We start from the raw sequence: 19,293 nt of genomic DNA on the forward strand, positions 1-19,293 counted from the left end.
ACCTCCACACCCTCACTGCTCTACTCCCCCTACCCCCACCCCCTCACTGCTCTAATCCCCCTTACCCCCACCCCCTCACTGCTCTACTCCCCCTACCCCCACCCCCTCACTGCTCTAATCCCCCTACCCCCACCCCTCACTGCTCTACTCCCCCTACCTCCACCCCCCACTCCTCTACCCACCCTACCTCCACCCCTACCTCCACCCCTACCCACCCCACCAAAACCCCTCACTGCTCTACTCTCCCTACCCCCACCCCTCACTGCTCTACTCCCCCTACCTCCACCCCTCACTGCTCAACCCCCTACCCCCACCCCCTCACTGCTCTACTCTCCCTACCCCCCCACCCCCACTGCTCTACCCACCCCACCTCCACCCCGCTCACTGCTCTACTCCCCCTACCCCCACCCCCTCACTGGTCTACTCCCCCTACCCCCACCCCCTCACTGCTCTACTCCCCTACCCCCACCCCCTCACTGCTCTACTCCCCCTACCCCCCCCCCCCTCACTGCTCTACTCCCCCTACCCCCACCCCCTCACTGCTCTACTCCCCTACCTCCAACCCCTCACTGCTCTACTCTCCCTACCCCTACCCCGTCACTGCTCTACTCTCCCTACCCCCACCCCCCACTGCTCTACCCACCCCACCTCCACCCCGCTCACTGCTCTACTCCCCCTACCCCCACCCCCTCACTGGTCTACTCCCCCTACCCCCACCCCTCACTGGTCTACTCCCCCTACCCCCACCCCCTCACTGCTCTACTCCCCCTACCCCCACCCCTCACTGCTCTACTCCCCTACCTCCCCCCACACTGCTCTACTCCCCCTACCCCTACCCCTCACTGCTCTACTCCCCCTACCCCCACCCCCTCACTGCTCTACTCCCCTACCCCCACCCCTCACTGCTCTACCTCCACCCCCTCACCGCTCTACCCTCCCTACCCCCACCCCCCACCGCTCTACCCTCCCTACCCCCACCCCCACCGCTCTACCCACCCTACCTCCACCCCCTCACTGCTCTACTCCCCTACCCCCACCCCCTCACTGCTCTACCTCTACCCCCTCACCGCTCTACCCCCACCCCCCACCGCTCTACCCACCCTACCTCCACCCCCTCACTGCTCTACTCCCCCTACCCCCACCCCCTCACTGCTCTACCTCCCTACCGCCAACCCCTCACTGCTCTACCTCCCTACCTCCACCCCATCACTGCTCTACCTCCACCCCCTCACCGCTCTACCCCCTACCGCCAACCCCCACCGCTCTACCCACCCTACCTCCACCCCCTCACTGCTCTACTCCCCCTACCCCCACCCCCTCACTGTTCTACCCACCCTACCTCCACCCCCTCACTACTCTACCTCCCTACCTCCACCCCCTCACTGCACTACCCCCTAGCCCCACCCCCCACTGCTCTACCCACCCCACCTCCACCCCCCTCACTGCTCTACTCCCCCTACCCCCACCCCTCACTGCTCTACTCCCCCACCTCCACCCCTGTCACTGCTCTACTCCCCCTACCCCCCCCCCCCCTCACTGCTCTAATCCCCCTACCCCCACCCCCTCACTGCTCTACCTCCACCCCCTCACTGCTCTACCCCCTACCCCCACCCCCCACTGCTCTACCCACCCCACCTCCACCCCCCTCACTACTCTACTCCCCCTACCCCCTCACAGTTCTACCCCCCCCTACCTCCACCCCTCACTGCTCCACCTCCACCCCTCACTGCTCCACCTCCTCCCCTCACTGCTCTACCTCCCTACCTCCCCTCACTGCTCTACCTCCCTACCTTCACCTCTCACTGCTCCACCTCCCTACCTCCACCCCCTCACTGCTCTACCTCCCTACCTCCACCCCCTCACTGCTCTACCTCCCTACCTCCACCCCTCACTGTTCTACCTCTCTACCTCCCCTCACTGCTCTACCTCCCTACCTCCACCCCCTCACTGCTCTCCCTCCCTACCTCCACCCCCTTACTGCTCTACCTCTCTACCTCTACCCCCTCACTGCTCTACCTCCCTACCTCCACCCCCTCACTGTTCTACCCCCCTACCTTCACCCCTCACTGCTCCACCTCCTCCCCCTCACTACTCTACCTCCCTACCTCCCCTCACTGCTCTACCTCCCTACCTCCCCTCACTGCTCTACCTCCCTACCTCCCCTCACTGCTCTACCTCCCTACCTCCCTCACTGCTCCTACCTCCCCACTACCTCCCTACCTACCCCCTACCTCCCCCCCTACCTCCCCCTCACTGCACTACCCCCTACCTCCTCCCCTCCCTACCCCCTACCCCTCCCCTCACTGCACTACCCCCTACCTCCTCCCCTCACTCCTCTACCCCCCTACCTCCTCCCCTCACTGCACTACCCCTCTACATCCACCCTCTACTGTCCCCCTCCAGTTAGTAGCTTCACTCCATTTGAAAGCACTTTAACAGCAGCAGGGGCAGGTGCAGCTCTCTGTGTGCCGTCATAAAGCAGGCATTATGATGACATTAGTCATTGTGCCTGGCCTATGTCTCTGTATTAAGCCCTCTCTGCAGATCGCTGGACGGACAGTAAAAGCTGCGGTGGCTGCACCAATTAGCTGTAATGGCGTTTAATGTCAGAGTAGCCCGACCAGCTCAGGTTTAACACTCTGACACAGGGGCTTTTAACTGGAGCCAGAGGCCATACAGAGAAGAGTGATTGAGCTGTTGCCCTGTGTGGGTGGTTGGGTGTGTGTGTGAGAGCTGGCTAATTAATTCCTCGGCACATCTGAATGCATTAGGAGATGTCCGTCACTATGCTACTTGGTGCAAATGGTTGCTAAAGTGGCCGCTTTGCATCGATCTGAACCTCGTACCCTCTTTGGGGACAGTGCTCTTGCCTCATAACTCTCTCTCCCCCTCTCTCACGCACACACACACGCACACACACACTCACACACGCAGCACACATGCAGCATACACACACATGCAGCACACACACACATGCAGCACACACATACACGCAGCACACACACGCGCGCAGCACACACACACACATGCAGCACACACACACGCGCAGCACACACACACATGCAGCACACACATACACACAGCACACACACACACTCAGCACACACACACACGCAGCTCCCACACACACGCGCAGCACACACACACACACGTGCAGCACACACACGTGCAGCACACACACACACACGTGCAGCACACACACACATGCAGCACACACACACACGTGCAGCACACACACACAAACACACGCAGCACACACACACGCGCAGCACACACGCAACACACACACAACAGACACACGCGCGCAGCACACACACACGCAGCACACACACACACACGCGCAGCACACACGCAGCACATGCGCCATGGCTAACAAGTAAAAGGTCAGGCTCATTTCTGATTGAATGAATTCAGGGCGACACACTCTAGCCAGTGGTGGAAAAAGTACCCAACTGTCATACTTAAAGATCCCTTAATAGAAAATGACTCAAGTAAAATCAAATCAAATCAAATTTATTTATATAGCCCTTCGTACATTAGCTGATATCTCAAAGTGCTGTACAGAAACCCAGCCTAAAACCCCAAACAGCAAGCAATGCAGGTGTAGAAGCACGGTGGCTAGGAAAAACTCCCTAGAAAGGCCAAAACCTAGGAAGAAACCTAGAGAGGAACCAGGCTATGTGGGGTGGCCAGTCCTCTTCTGGCTGTGCCGGGTGGAGATTATAACAGAACATGGCCAAGATGTACAAATGTTCATAAATGACCAGCATGGTCGTATAATAATAAGGCAGAACAGTTGAAACTGGAGCAGCAGCACGGTCAGGTGGACTGGGGACAGCAAGGAGTCATCATGTCAGGTAGTCCTGGGGCATGGTCCTAGGGCTCAGGTCCTCCGAGAGAGAGAAAGAAAGAGAGAATTAGAGAGAGCATATGTGGGGTGGCCAGTCCTCTTCTGGCTGTGCCGGGTGGAGATTATAACAGAACCTGGCCAAGATGTTCAAATGTTCATAAATGACCAGCATGGTCGAATAATAACAAGGCAGAACAGTTGAAACTGGAGCAGCAGCACGGCCAGGTGGACTGGGGACAGCAAGGAGTCATCATGACAGGTAGTCCTGGGGCATGGTCCTAGGGCTCAGGTCCTCCGAGAGAGAGAGAAAGAGAGAATTAGAGAATGCACACTTAGATTCACACAGGACACCGAATAGGACAGGAGAGGTACTCCAGATATAACAAACTGACCCTAGCCCCCCGACACATTAACTACTGCAGCATAAATACTGGAGGCTGAGACAGGAGGGGTCAGGAGACACTGTGGCCCCATCCGAGGACACCCCCAGACAGGGCCAAACAGGAAGGATATAACCCCACCCACTTTGCCAAAGCACAGCCCCCACACCACTAGAGGGATATCTTCAACCACCAACTTACCATCCTGAGACAAGGCTGAGTATAGCCCACAAAGATCTCCGCCATGGCACAACCCAAGGGGGGCGCCAACCCAGACAGGATGACCACATCAGTGAATCAACCCACTCAGGTGACGGCATGAGAGAGCCCCAGTAAGCCAGTGACTCAGCCCCTGTAATAGGGTTAGAGGCAGAGAATCCCAGTGGGAAGAGGGGAACCGGCCAGGCAGAGACAGCAAGGGCGGTTCGTTGCTCCAGAGCCTTTCCGTTCACCTTCCCACTCCTGGGCCAGACTACACTCAATCATATGACCCACTGAAGAGATAAGTCTTCAGTAAGGACTTAAAGGTTGAGACCGAGTTTGCGTCTCTGACATGGGTAGGCAGACCGTTCCATAAAAATGGAGCTCTATAGGAGAAAGCCCTGCCTCCAGCTGTTTGCTTAGAAATTCTAGGGACAATTAGGAGGTCTGCGTCTTGTGACCGTAGCGTACGTGTAGGTATGTACGGCAGGACCAAATCAGAGAGATAGGTAGGAGCAAGCCCATGTAATGCTTTGTAGGTTAGCAGTAAAACCTTGAAATCAGCCCTTGCTTTGACAGGAAGCCAGTGTAGAGAGGCTAGCACTGGAGTAATATGATCAAATTTTTTGGTTCTAGTCAGGATTCTAGCAGCCGTATTTAGCACCAACTGAAGTTTATTTAGTGCTTTATCCGGGTAACCGGAAAGTAGAGCATTGCAATAGTCTAACCTAGAAGTGACAAAAGCATGGATTAATTTTTCTGCATCATTTTTGGACAGAAAGTTTCTGATTTTTGCAATGTTACATAGATGGAAAAAGCTGTCCTTGAAATGGTCTTGATATGTTCTTCAAAAGAGAGATCAGAGTCCAGAGTAACGCCGAGGTCCTTCACAGTTTTATTTGAGACGACTGTACAACCATTAAGATTAATTGTCAGATTCAACAGAAGATCTCTTTGTTTCTTGGGACCTAGAACAAGCATCTCTGTTTTGTCCGAGTTTAAAAGTAGAAAGTTTGCAGCCATCCACTTCCTTATGTCTGAAACACATGCTTCTAGCAAGGGCAATTTTGGGGCTTCACCATGTTTCATTGAAATGTACAGCTGTGTGTCATCCACATAGCAGTGAAAGTTAACATTATGTTTTCGAATAACATCCCCAAGAGGTAAAATATATAGTGAAAACAATAGTGGTCCCAAAACGGAACCTTGAGGAACACCGAAATTTACAGGTGATTTGTCAGAGGACAAACCATTCACAGAGACAAACTGATATCTTTCCGACAGATAAGATCTAAACCAGGCCAGAACTTGTCCGTGTAGACCAATTTGGGTTTCCAATCTCTCCAAAAGAATGTGGTGATCGATGGTATCAAAAGCAGCACTAAGGTCTAGGAGCACGAGGACAGATGCAGAGCCTCGGTCCGATGCCATTAAAATGTCATTTACCACCTTCACAAGTGCCGTCTCAGTGCTATGATGTGGTCTAAAACCAGACTGAAGCATTTCGTATACATTGTTTGTCTTCAGGAAGGCAGTAAGTTGCTGCGCAACAGCCTTTTCTAAAAATTTTGAGAGGAATGGAAGATTCGATATAGGCCTATAGTTTTTTATATTTTCTGGGTCAAGGTTTGGCTTTTTCAAGAGAGGCTTTATTACTGCCACTTTTAGTGAGTTTGGTACACATCCGGTGGATAGAGAGCCGTTTAGAGAGCCGTAAAAGTAAATGTCAGCCAGTAAAATTCTACTTGTGTAAAAGTAAAAAAACTTTTCAAACTTACGTATGAAAGTGAATGTAAATTTCTAAAATATACTTAAGTGTCAAAAGTAAAAGTATAAACAATTTCTAATTCCTTATATTAAGAAATCCAGACAGCAGCACTTTCTTGTTTTTCAAAATACATTTACGGATAGCCAGTTGCACACTCCAACATTCAGAGATAATTTACAAACGAAGCATGTGTGTTTAGTGAGTCCGCCAGATCCGTAGGGATGACAGTAGGGATTTTAAACTGCATTGCTGGTTAGGGGTTTGAAAGTAAGCATTTCACTGTAAAGTCTACACCTGTTGTATTTGGCGCATGTGACTAATACAATTTGATTTGATGACCAGGGATGTTCTGTTTATAAGTGCGTGAATTGGACCATTTTCCTGTCCTGCTAACCATTCAAAATGTAACAAGTACTTTTGGGTGTCAAGGAAAATGTATGGAGTAAAAAGTACAATATTTTCTTAAGGAATTTCGTGAAGTAAAAGTAGTCAAAATTATAAACAAAATTATAAACAGTAAAGTAAAGCACAGATACCCCAAAAAACAACTTAAGTATTTTCACTTAAATACTTTCCACCACTGCACCTAGCAGGGATAGACAGAGGTGAAGGGAAACAAAGGGAGAGCCTCCCCAGCTGCAGTGAAGCAGTAATACTCCCTACCATACTGTTACATGGTAACAGGTGACACAGAGCCTCAGCCACCAGTGTAGAGAAGTAGGGGAGAGGGTGTGTGTGTGCTGGCAACTGTGGCCTTTATCCAGTTACAAATTAGGCAGCCTCTGGTACTGTCCCCTCCCATCATTTGCTGGCTGGGACAGCTCTACACCTCTATTATTACACACACACACACACACACACACACACACACACACACACACACACACACACACACACACACACACACACACACACACACACACACACACACACACACACACACACAGACACAGACACACAGACACAGACACACACACACACACACACACACAGACACACAGACAGACACACACTCTCATTCACTCACACACTGTTACCTAGCAACAGTGACTGGGGAACACTGCCCAGGCGGGCTCCGTCACCGCCCCTACATATCCATAGCGACATTTAAAGGTCTGACCCCCCCACCTACATATCCTGCTGTGTTCAGCCATTTCTCTCCCTCTCTTAACTTAACAGCTGTATGTGAGGCAGCCACACCACTAGTGGTCCAGGTCTCAGGGACGCCTTCTTCCTGAAAATAACACAATGCTCCACTTTTACACTGTCACATAAATATATGTTAGTGTGGCTATATGTATGTCCGCTGTGTTCCGTGTGCGGTAGTGGCGTTTAGTGTCTATCTCCATCAGGGGGACAGACAGCCAGATGAATCCTCATTGTAGCTGATTGAGCCTGATGAATATGATTATGGCTTATAGCAACAGGGCTCTTAGTGGAAGAGAGATTGATGCGTGCCTTCTGGGGAAGGGAAGGTAGTACTGAGGGAGGGTTGAAGCATAAGCTGTGTTCGTATACCCATACTGACATACTGTATACTACATACTTAATGAGTATATACTACATACTATATTCTATTAGTTCATTTGTCATAGCATAACAAATGACTAGCTAAACATTTTACGATTTCTGGTGTGTTTGTAAATTCAATCTGGATTGCCAGAGTACACTCTGGGCTTTTGTAAATCTAGAGCTTTGTCAGATTGTCTATTTGTAAATTCAGAGTGTTTCGCTCTCGGGAGTGTTCAGGGCGCTCACTGGACGCTCTGGCCGATGAGTTGGGCAAAGGCAGTCAAGCACCCAAGCTAACTGGGTAACTTTGGCTAGCTACTTCCAGACATAAATGAGAGAACACTCTGACCATTTTACTCATCCTAGCAGAGCTGGTTAGGCTGTTTACATGTTATCCAGATCGTTGGTGACTGTAACAGTGCTGCTGGCAACAATTGAATTTTTTTTGCCAACGTTTACTGACACCGGACATATTCAATGGCTGTTGAGCGTTGTAAATTCATCAGTTATTGTGCGCTCTGACACACTCAGACTAGAGTGCTCTGAAATCGGAGTAGATAGCCAGAATTATCAATATCCATTGAAACGCGCAATGACTATCCCACTTAGCTAAGAATGATGTGAATAATCAAGTCAATAAATGCTGGGTAGTTAGTTAGATAGCAGATAGTTAATATACTGCCTGGCAAGTTTGATGTATTCGTAACCTAATGTTAGGTAACATACCGGTACATACTGATGTAATGCTATGCGGTTTGTAAGGATAGCGTAGCTAACAAATTGTCAGCCAATGTAAATGAACTTATTTGAAACGTCATAACTTTATTACATTGCTCAACATTTTCTTAACATTTGTCATAATTAGTTAAATCAATGAATTTGAATGCGCTCTTGTCGGACTTCGGTTGCATTTTTAGCGCCATTTTCTTCAAATCTGAAAATGTTGTAAAGCAACACCCATTTTCTGAAGAATTGCATTATGGGCCCTTGTATACTTTGTATTTTGGTGAATTTAATACGACATCCGGGGACATTTGGTATACTAACTATATCCATACTATGACCAATAAGCATACTACAGTTGAAGTCGAAAGTTTACATACACTTAGGTTGGAGTCATTAAAATTCGCTTTTCAACCACTCCACAAATCTCTTGTTGACAAACTTTAGGTTTGGCAAGTCGATTAGGACATTACTTCGTGCATGACACAAGTAATTTTTCCAACAATTGTTTACAGACAGGTTATTTCACTTTTAATTCACTGTATCACAATTGCAGTGGGTCAGAAGTTTACATACACTAAGTTGACTGTGCCTTTAAACATCTTGGAAAATTCCAGAAAATTATGTCATGGCTATAGAAGCTTCTGATAGGCTAATTGACATCATTTGAGTCAATTGGAGGTGTACCTGTGGATGTATTTCAACTCAGTGCCTATTTGCTCGACATCATGGGAAAATCAAAAGAAATCAGCCAAGACCTCAGGGGGAAAAAATGTAAACCTCCACATGTCTGGTTCATCCTTGGGAGCAATTTCCAAACGCCTGATGGTACCACGTTCATCTGTACAAACAATAGTACGCAAGTATAAACACCATGGGACCACGCAGCCGTCATACCGCTCAGGAAGAGACACGTTCTGTCTCCTAGAGATTAATGTACTTTGGTGCAAAAAGTGCAAATCAATCCCAGAACAACAGCAAAGGACCTTGTGAAGATGCTGGAGGAAACAGGTACAAAAGTATCTATATCCACAGTAAAACAAGTCCAATATCGACATAACCTGAAAGGCAAGGAAGAAGCCACTGCTCCAAAACCGCCATAAAAAAAGCCAGACTACGGTTTGCAACTGCACATGGGGACAAAGATCGTACCTTTTGGAGAAATGTCCTCTGGTCTAATGAAACAATAATAGAACTGTTTGGCCATAATGACCATCGTTATGTTTAGAGGAAAAAAGGGGAGGCTTGCAAGCCGAAGAACACCATCCCAACCGTGAGGCATGGGGGTGGCAGCATCATGTTGTGGGGGTGCTTTGCTGCAGGAAGGACAGGTGCACTTCACAAAATAGATGGCATCATGAGGAGGGCAAAGGATGTGGATATATTGAAGCAACATCTCAAGACATCAGTCAGGAAGTTAAAGCTTGGTCGCAAAAGGGTCTTCCAAATGGACAATGACCCCAAGCATACTTCCAACGTTGTGGCAAAATTGCTTAAGGACAACAAAGTCAAGGTATTAGAGTGGCCATCACAAAGCTCTGACCTCAATCCCGTAGAACATTTGTGGGCAGAACTGAAAAAGCATGTGTGAGCGAGCAAGGAGGCCTACAAACCTGACTCAGTTACACCAGCTCTGTCGGAGGAATGGGCCAAAATTCACCCAATTTATTGTGGGAGGCTTGTGGAAGGTTTTGTGTCTTTGGCTATGCCGGATTAAGTGATATGACATTCTATTCTATAAAATCCTTTCTACGTAATTAATATTAGTGGGTTTAATTATTTATTTACTAAATACCTAACTAATCACACAGAATTACATATACAAAGAATGAATCATACCTTGATTACAAATTACGTCATAAATGAAAATGTCACTAGCGGACTGAACAAATATGACAGCTGGTTACACAAAAGAAAAGGGCTGGGCTTGAGTGAAAGAGCGGGAAGACTGAGGGACAAAGGGAGAAGCTGTGCTATCGTCAATACAGTATCTTATGCATTCTAAATTACCGCCCATTTGGAAAAGGAAAATGCAATAAATATTTACTCTGAGCTGCACTTCGGTAGGTTGGTGGTAGACGGAAGGCCGTGTTGCCAAACCGTGTCCTTTGTCCTTTGGAGAATGTCTCTTGTGGTCAATTGGATACGTTGTAGTAATGTCGTTGTGTGGTAGACTCTGTCTGTTCTTTCCTAGCCCGCGTTTGCAGCTGCTGTTGCTAACTCAACGGCTAGGAGGTATCACTTCTGTATTGAATAAGAGTTCAAAGTTCATACCATTCGCAGCCTAAGCTCACGCTGAGGTTGGCTTAGTTCTGTAGTTGACATGTTAGTCCTTTTAACGCAGAGGCTGCAGACCTCACGTACTTGGAACAGAAGGTTACATTTTCGTCAAGGCTTTATATAGTGGAGCGAGAAGGGTGTGTTTGAAAAGTTTTATAACCCATGACTCTTCACAGGGGTGGGCCACTGATTGAGCAGAGCCCTAACCTTATGAAAACCCAAATCTCTCATTTGGAAGCTAAAATTACATTTAATCTTTTCACCAATAATTTTATATTCAAACATTTTTATTGAACAACAATTCCATGTGAATCCGATAACTCTGATGTGTAGACTTTCCACTGTAGAGTTTATGTCATCCTATCATTGAGGATAATGTCCCAGATGACAACCGAACATCAAATTCATTAAGTAGCCACGCATATGTTCAATTGGTCAGATTACCAGAATATAGTTCATTTCCCCCCACCTTCTGACGTTCCCAGAATCTCTATGTTAACCAAGGGGTTTTCAAATTTCACATCAGTAGGGTAGAGACAGGAAAAAGGGGGGAAGAGTATTTATGACTGTCATAAACCTAACCCCAGGCCAACGTCATGACAAAGGCTACCCAAAACTTTTGACCCAAGTTAAACAATTTAAAGGCAATGCTACCTAATACTAATTGAGTGTATGTAAACTTCTGACCCACTGGGAATGTGATGAAAGAAATAAAAGCTGAAATAAATCCTTCTCTCTACTATCGTTCTGACATTTCACATTCTTAAAATAAAGTGGGCATCTTAACTAATCTAAGATGGAATTTTTACTCAAATTAAATGTCAGGAATTGTGAAAAACTGAGTTTAAATGTATTTGGCTAAGGTGTATGTAGACTTCCGACTTCAACTGTATATACTCCATTCACGTCACAAATAATATGCTTAGTGCGGGTAGTATTCGAACACAGCTAAAGTGTTTTTAGTAGGCAAGATGGAGACTGTACTTTACACAACATTTCTGTATTTATAGTGGTCTGTGTGGAAGGGGGGTTGGGGCGGGGTCTCAGGTACACCTGAGAGGGAGAGTGTGTTTTGTTTGGCATATTTTGGATTGTGTGTGTGGTTTTATGAGGCATTTGCTGGAATGTGTGTCTGTGACACAGAGAGATAGAAAGCCTATGTGTGTGTCCACCTATCTCCAAATCATGATTCCGTTGCTGTGCTTGACTTGGCACTGTCACTCGTGTCCTTGCAAACTCACACACTGAGCCTCTCTCAGGGTCCAGCATGTTCTTGACCTTGTGACGACACAGCACAGTCATTACTCACTCAACACATCTAGGGACATATGTCACACGGCCATATGTCTGCCTGTCTGCCTGTCTGTCTGCCTGCCTGCCTGCCTGCCTGTCTGTCTGTCTGTCTGTCTGTCTGTCTGTCTGTCTGTCTGTCTGTCTGTCTGTCTGTCTGTCTGTCTGTCTGTCTGTCTTTGCCTGCCTGCCTGCCTGCCTGTCTGTCTGTCTGTCTGTCTGTCTGTCTGTCTGTCTGTCTGTCTGTCTGTCTGTCTGTCTGTCTGTCTGTCTGTCTGTCTGTCTGTCTGTCTGTCTGTCTGTCTGTCTGTCTGTCTCTCTTTCACTTTTAATCACAGTCCTTCCCTCTCCATCTGTCTCCATCTCTGTCTCCATCTCTGTCTTCATCTCTGTCTTCCTCTCTTTCAGTTGGTTTTTATTGAGACTAATCTCTTCCTCTTTTTGTGTCTTGCAGGTGGAGGACGCCATGCTTATGTTTGACAAAACGACTAACAGACACAGAGGTAAGTCAGTCAACATACTATCTCCCTCATGTTGTGCTTATTACCCTGCTATCTATTGGTGTGTGAACCATGGATGTTAGTGTGTGAAAGAATAGTTTCATTCTCCATGCGGTGGATTCATGGTCAATGGCCTCTGACTATAGGTTATAGCCCGTAGTTGTATATATACACTATATACTGTATACATGTAACTGCCAGAATAAAGGAAACACTTGAGTAAATGAGGGATACAAAGTATATTGAAAGCTGGTGCAATTAACATCCCATCATGCATAGGGTCATGTATAAAAATGCCCAGTTGCCCATTATTTTGGCTACAATTGCTGGAAGAAGAAATCTCAGTGACTTTGAAAACTCAAAGAGTGTGTGTGTGTCTCAGTCACCAGATCTCAACCTATTTAAAAAAAAATATATATATATTTTACCTTTATTTAACTAGGCAAGTCAGTTAAGAACAAATTCTTATTTTCAATAACGGCCTAGGAACAGTGGGTTAACTGTCTTGTTCAGGGGCCGAACAACAGATTTTTACCTTGTCAGCTCGGGGATTCGATCTTGCAACCTTTTTGGTTACTAGTCTAACGCTCTAACCACTAGACTACCTGCTGAGCAAGGCACGTTCTCAGAGCATGCGCAGAACAGCTGGCAGGCATATTCACAGTGATTATCAACCTCTCCTTGTCCCAGTCTGTAATCCCAACATGATCACAATCTCATGGCACAATGACTACTGCCCATGAAGAGCTTGAGAGGCTGATTATGGCAAACATCAACGCCATCATCCCAGACACCCTAGATCCACTTTCAATTTGCAAACGTCCCCAACAGATCCATAGACGACGCAATCTTAATTGCTCTCCACCCTGCTCTCACCCACCTAGATAAGAGGAATACCTATGTGAGAATGCTGTTTATTGACTACAGCTCTGCGCTCAACTTCATTGTCCCCTCCAAGCTCGTCGCCAATCTTAGGACCCTGGGACTGAACACCTCTCTGTAGCTAAATCCTAGAGTTCCTGACGGGTCGACCCCAGGTGTTGAGGGTAGGGAACATCACCTCCACCACGCTGACCCTCAACGCGGGGGCCCCACAGGGGAGTGTGCTTAGTCCCCTCCTGTACTCCTTGTTCGCCCACAACTGCGTGGCGAGCACGCCCCCATCCACATCGACAGGGCTGCAGTGGAGCTAGTCGAGAGCTTCAAGTTCCTCCGTGTCCAAATCACTAACAACTTAAAATGGTCCACACACCCGCATAGTGGTAAAGAAGGCGCGACAGGGCCTCTTCCCCGTCAGGAAGTTGAAAAGGATTATCATGGGCCCTCAAATCCTCCAAAAGTCCTACTGTTGTACCATTGAGCGCATCTTGACCGGCTGCATCACTGCTTGGTATTGCAATAGTACCACCTTTGATAGCATGGTGCTACAGAGGGCGGTGCGGCGAGCCTTGTACATCACTGGAGCTGATCTCCCTGCCATCCAGGACCTCTACCAGGCTATGTGAAAGGAAGGCCCGGGTAACGTTAAAAGACTCCACCCACCCAAGCCATAGACTGTTCTCTCTGCTTCCGCACGGCAAGCGGTAACAGTGTATCAAGTCTGACACCAACAGGACCCTGAACAGCTTCTATCCCCAAGCCATAAGACTGCTAAATAGCGAACTAAATAGCTAACTAAATAGCTAACGAAATGGCTACACAGACTGAGTTCACCCTTTCTATTTTCTATGCACACTCACCGGGCCCTACACACTCAAACACACTGACACTCCAACACACAATAGACAGATACATTTACTCACATACAATCATATACGCTGCTGCGACTCTGTTTATCTTATATCATGATGCCTAGTCACCTTACCCCAATACATATCTATCGATCCAGTATCCCTGCACATTGTAAATATGCTACTGGAACTGACTGACCCTGTATATAATATGCTTACTTACTTTCTCGTGTTCTTCTTATTTCTTATTTTAATTCCTTGTGTTTTTGATCTACCTTGTTATTTTTTGTATTACATTTGTTATTGATTACTGCATTGTTGGGGCGGCAGGGTAGCCTAGTGGTTAGAGTGTTGGACTAGTAACCGAAAGGTTGCAAGTTCAAATCCCCGAGCTGACAAGGTACAAATCTGTCGTTCTGCCCCTGAACAGGCAGTTAACCCACTGTTCCTAGGCTGTCATTGAAAATAAGAATTTGTTCTTAACTGACTTGCCTAGTTAAATAAAGGTAAAATAAAACCTTTTTTTTTAATTGTTGGGGTTGGGTTTAAAGCTGGCAAGAAAAGCATTTCACTGTACTTGTGTACGTGACATTAAAACTTTAAATAGTTATGGGAGATTCTGGAGATTCTGGAGCGGCACAAAACATCAAATGATGGAATGTATCCCTCCAATAGAGTTCCAGACACTTGTATAATCTATGCCGAGGCGCATTGAAGCGCTTCTGGTGGCTCGTGGTGGCCAAACGCCCTATCCAGACACTGTTGTTATTTTTATTTATTTTTTGGCAGTGCCTTCAGAAAGTATTCACACTCCTGGACTTTTTCCACATTTTGTTGTTCTGTCACTTAACTACCTACACACAATACCCCAAAATGTCAAAGTGGAATTATGTTTTTTGATTTGTTTTTACAAATTCATAAAAAATGTATTCAACCCCTTTGTTATGGAAAGCCTAAATAAGTTCAAGAGTAAAAATTTGCATAATAAGTTGCATGGACTCACTCGTGCAATAATAGTGTTTAACATGATTTTTAAATGACTACCTCATCTCTGCACCCCACACATACAATTAATCTGTAAGGTCCCTCAGTCGAGTAGTGAATTTCAAACACAGATTCAACCACAAAGACCAGGGAGGTCTTCCAATGCCTCGCAAAAAAGGGAACATATTGGTAGATGCGTTAAAAAAAAAAAAGCAGACATTGAATATCACTTTGATCATGATGCAGTTATGAATTACTCTTTGGATGGTGTAGCAATACACCCAGCCATTACAAAGATACAGACGTCCTTCCTAACTCAGTTGCTGGAGAGGAAGGAAACCGCTTTGGGATTTCACCATGAGGCCATCCGTGACTTTAAAACAGTTAGAATTGAATGAAGATGGATCAGCAACATTGTAGTTACATTGAAGTCTCTTCTTCTTATTGGTGTCCTTTGGTAGTGTTTTGTTTATGCAGTAATTCCACCATGAAGGCCTGATTCACACAGTCTCCTCTGAACAGTTGATGTTGAGATGTGTCTGTTACTTGAACTCTGTGAAGCATTTATTTGGGCTGCTATCTGAGGTGCAGTTAATTGCCTATTTCTGAGGCTGGTAACTCTGGGTCCTCCTTTCCTGTGGCAGATCTCATGAGAGCCAGTTCATTATAGCGCTTGATGGTTTTTGCGACTGCACTTGAAGAAACATTCAATTTTTTGTCTTAAAGTAATGATGGACTGTTCTTTCTCTTTGCTTATTTGAGCTGTTCTTGCCATAATATGGTCTTGGTCTTTTACCAAATAGGGCTATCTTCTGTATACCACCCCTACCTTGTCACAACACAACTGATTGGCTCAAACGCATTAAGGAAATTACTTCCGCAAATTAACTTTTAACAAGGCACACCTGTTAATTGAAATGCATTCCAGGTGACTACCTCATGAAGCTGGTTGAGGGAATGCCAAGACTGTGAAAAGCTGTCATCAGTGCAAAGGGTGGCTGATTTGTTTAACACTTTTTTGCTTACTACATGATTCCATAAGTGTTATTTCATAGTTTTGATGTCTTCAGCATTATACAATGTAGAAAATAGTAAAAATAAAGATAAACCCTTGAATAAGTAGGTGTGTCCAGACTGTTGACTTTTACTGTATATAATACCCCTATAGATGCATGCACAAACACTTACACCCTGTTAGATTGACCCTATATGGTTGTTTTATTCACTGTGAATTTAGTTGGCCTGCCTCCCCCTCTATCCCTTTCTCCCATCATGTGATGTGTTGATAGGGATTTGGCCAGCCATTTTTGGGGCTGACTAGGAGGAAAGGGTTACAGAACAAAGAGGGTCTGTGTGGTCTGATAACACTGCTGATAGTGGGCAGAGCCGGACGGGTGCTTGCATTTATCTCCCCCTCTTATCTCCAGGCCTTATCTGGTTTTAGCGGGGAGGCTTCTCTCTAAAGCAGAGGACTTTCCAAAGACAGAGCGCTGGCTCCACACTAAAGCCTGCTGGCCTGTTTTTCCTTTTTTTCACTGGATCTACACAAAAGAGCTCACACACACTCACTCACACACATACTCACACACACGCACACAGGCACAAGCGCATATCGCAATGTAATATTATTACGATATGTTGGATTCAACATTTTGAACATTGAGATATTAAAGACATGATAGATCAGACGCATAATATAGTAAGGAGTGAGATCTGTAGAAAGACAGAGTGGCTTTGGAATGTGTGGACCGATTGGAGAATATAGGGATATAGTGTTGATATAGGGGAGACAGATGGACATCTGTGGATTAGGTGAAGGAGGGGTTGAGGTCAGGAGGTGAGGTCAGATCCCCTGAAGGGAGTAATAAGGGTTTAGTAGCCTGTTATTCTTTTCCTGTAGAACCATAAGATGTAAGGATTGGAGAGAAGGAGGAGTGTCTTAAGTGGGATATATATATCTGTGATGTGAGAAATGTTGGGTTGTCTGAATTACAGCTGTACAGAACCTTTGGGACGAATTAAACTTGGTTAAAGCTTCTCTAGTGTCCGTGAGTTATTTACTCTGCAAAATAAGAACCTAACAGATATATCAATAAAAAAAATAAGTAGCTAACTCCAGTCGGCTGTACCTTCGCCAAAACTTAGCCATATTTCACCATATAACTTGTTCTCCATCTTCTTTTTAAATAATGAGCCAAAATATGCTGGAGAGGGTCAAGTTCACATCTGTACACAGGAGTGCATCACCACTCCATGTTTATGGCCTTAATTGCAGCAGCAGCCTGATAAAAACAGGTGTATCATGTCTTTCTGCTTAACGGACAACTTTATGTCCCAAAGTAGTGTGCAGTGTGTGACATGTGGTTGTAATGTGTTTAGTGTGTCAGCCGCTTAGTGTCAGGGGGTCGGACAGCTCTACACATTTTTAAATGTTCCTTTATTTGAGTCATTCCAACAAATAGTTGTAAAACAATATGTTCAAATATGTTTGATTGGAATAAATGCTGCTGTTTAGAACACAGTGATTTGAATGTGGTATGGACTCTGACCTTCAGCTCCATGCATACTTCATGAGCTCCTAGCACTATTCCCAGGGTTCTCTGCTCCACTCAGGAGTCAGCGGTCCCTCTCCTCTAGTTCTGGTTGTGAAGCAACTAGGAACACTCCCACAGGGCACGCTTGGTGGCCATAGCTACTAGCTGGTGGAACAGGGGCTCTGGGGGTGTTTCAAGGAGCCTGACTCTAGAGACTGATATTGGAGGTTGGAGAGAGGGAGGGACAGATGGAGAGGGGGAGAGAGAGAGGCGTAGTGAGGTCAGGCTTAGGTTAAAAGTGTTTTACCTGGTGCTAGTATGGTTTAACGTGGATGAAAAGGCCTGTTTATTGTCCCCTGGCAGTGTGATTGGTTTGATTGGAGTGCGGGGCACCCGGGTCAACAACACAACTGTCACGGCTATTAGGAATACAACTTGTAAACATCCAGCTAGATAGTCAGACAATGGCAGCAAGGGTAATGGCAAACCATTTCCATGATGGTGAGAGAATAAAATACCCTTCTGTTCCCGGGACTTTCAAAGTGAGACGGAGAGTGATGTTTCACATTTGCCTTCGCCGCTGTGGTTTTGCAGCAGATGTGTTTCACTCTAATCCATTCTGCATTTGTAACGCATATGATTGTCCTTTTGTATCACTCTGTCTGTACTGTTGGTCCTCTCCGCTCATCCCCCCTCCATTACCCTAGCTGTTCAACTGGGTCCTGGAGGTTACATTTAGAACAGCTTGCCAGTAATTGTCCAGTTCCCCACAGTGAATTGACTGGCACACAAACCGCTATTGTATTGGCGAAGCAAAGAGCCATAAAAAAATGCAGCATCTGAGGATAGTGTTTGAATGGATGTGTCACATCAAGGTAAACTCTGTGCTATGGCTATTCAGAGGCAGGAGAGCTCTCCTATTCACACTCATATCGCTGCTATTCAGAGACTGAGACTGTCAGCTGGGTGAGTCATCATTGTCTCTGCCTCGAAACGTCCACACTCTCTCTCTAGGATTATTAAGTAGTCTGTTTGGTAAACTAGTGCTGCTAGCTGGAATATAGCGGGCATCACAGCTGTGTGTGTTGATGTTCGGCTGTGTGACGTGTGTTGATGTTCTCTTGTGTGTGTGTGTGTGTGTGTGTGTGTGTGTTGATTTTTGGCTGTGTGTGTGTGTTGATGTTTGGCTGTGTTGACGTGTGTTGATGTGTGTGTGTGTGTGTGTGTGTGTGTGTGTGTGTGTGTGAGTGTGTGAGTGTGTGAGAGAGAGAGATCCGCTGCAGCCTGTTCTTCCACTCATGTGAAGAATTCAGCAGTGTCCTTCAGTGTGTGGCGAGGTGACTGATGAAATTACTGCTAAAAGACGTCCTCACAAAGGCTGAGTCACACAGCCTCTCCCTGGAGGATGCATTTGAGGACAGTCAGGGATGAAATGAAACTCATGGGGTGCTTCTCAGTAGTCTCAAGATGCTTCCTATCTTGGTCCTGACATGTGTCTGTCTGTCTGGGTGATCTTCTTTTCTATAGTTTTAACATCAGCT

General features: G+C 46.4%; 1 protein-coding gene across 1 annotated transcript in view; it reads left to right on the forward strand.

The window, feature by feature from the left end:
* The window catches only part of LOC112265653 (RNA-binding protein Musashi homolog 2), a 299,548-nt gene that overhangs the window by 181,214 nt on the left and 99,041 nt on the right, over nucleotides 1-19,293 (forward strand). The window contains exon 7 of the mRNA XM_042296317.1: nucleotides 12,459-12,507. Within this exon, the coding sequence (XP_042152251.1) occupies nucleotides 12,459-12,507 (49 nt within the window). The remainder of the gene's footprint in view (nucleotides 1-12,458; nucleotides 12,508-19,293) is intronic.

Source organism: Oncorhynchus tshawytscha, linkage group LG13 (genome assembly GCF_018296145.1).
Source record: "Oncorhynchus tshawytscha isolate Ot180627B linkage group LG13, Otsh_v2.0, whole genome shotgun sequence".
NCBI lineage: Eukaryota > Metazoa > Chordata > Actinopteri > Salmoniformes > Salmonidae > Oncorhynchus > Oncorhynchus tshawytscha.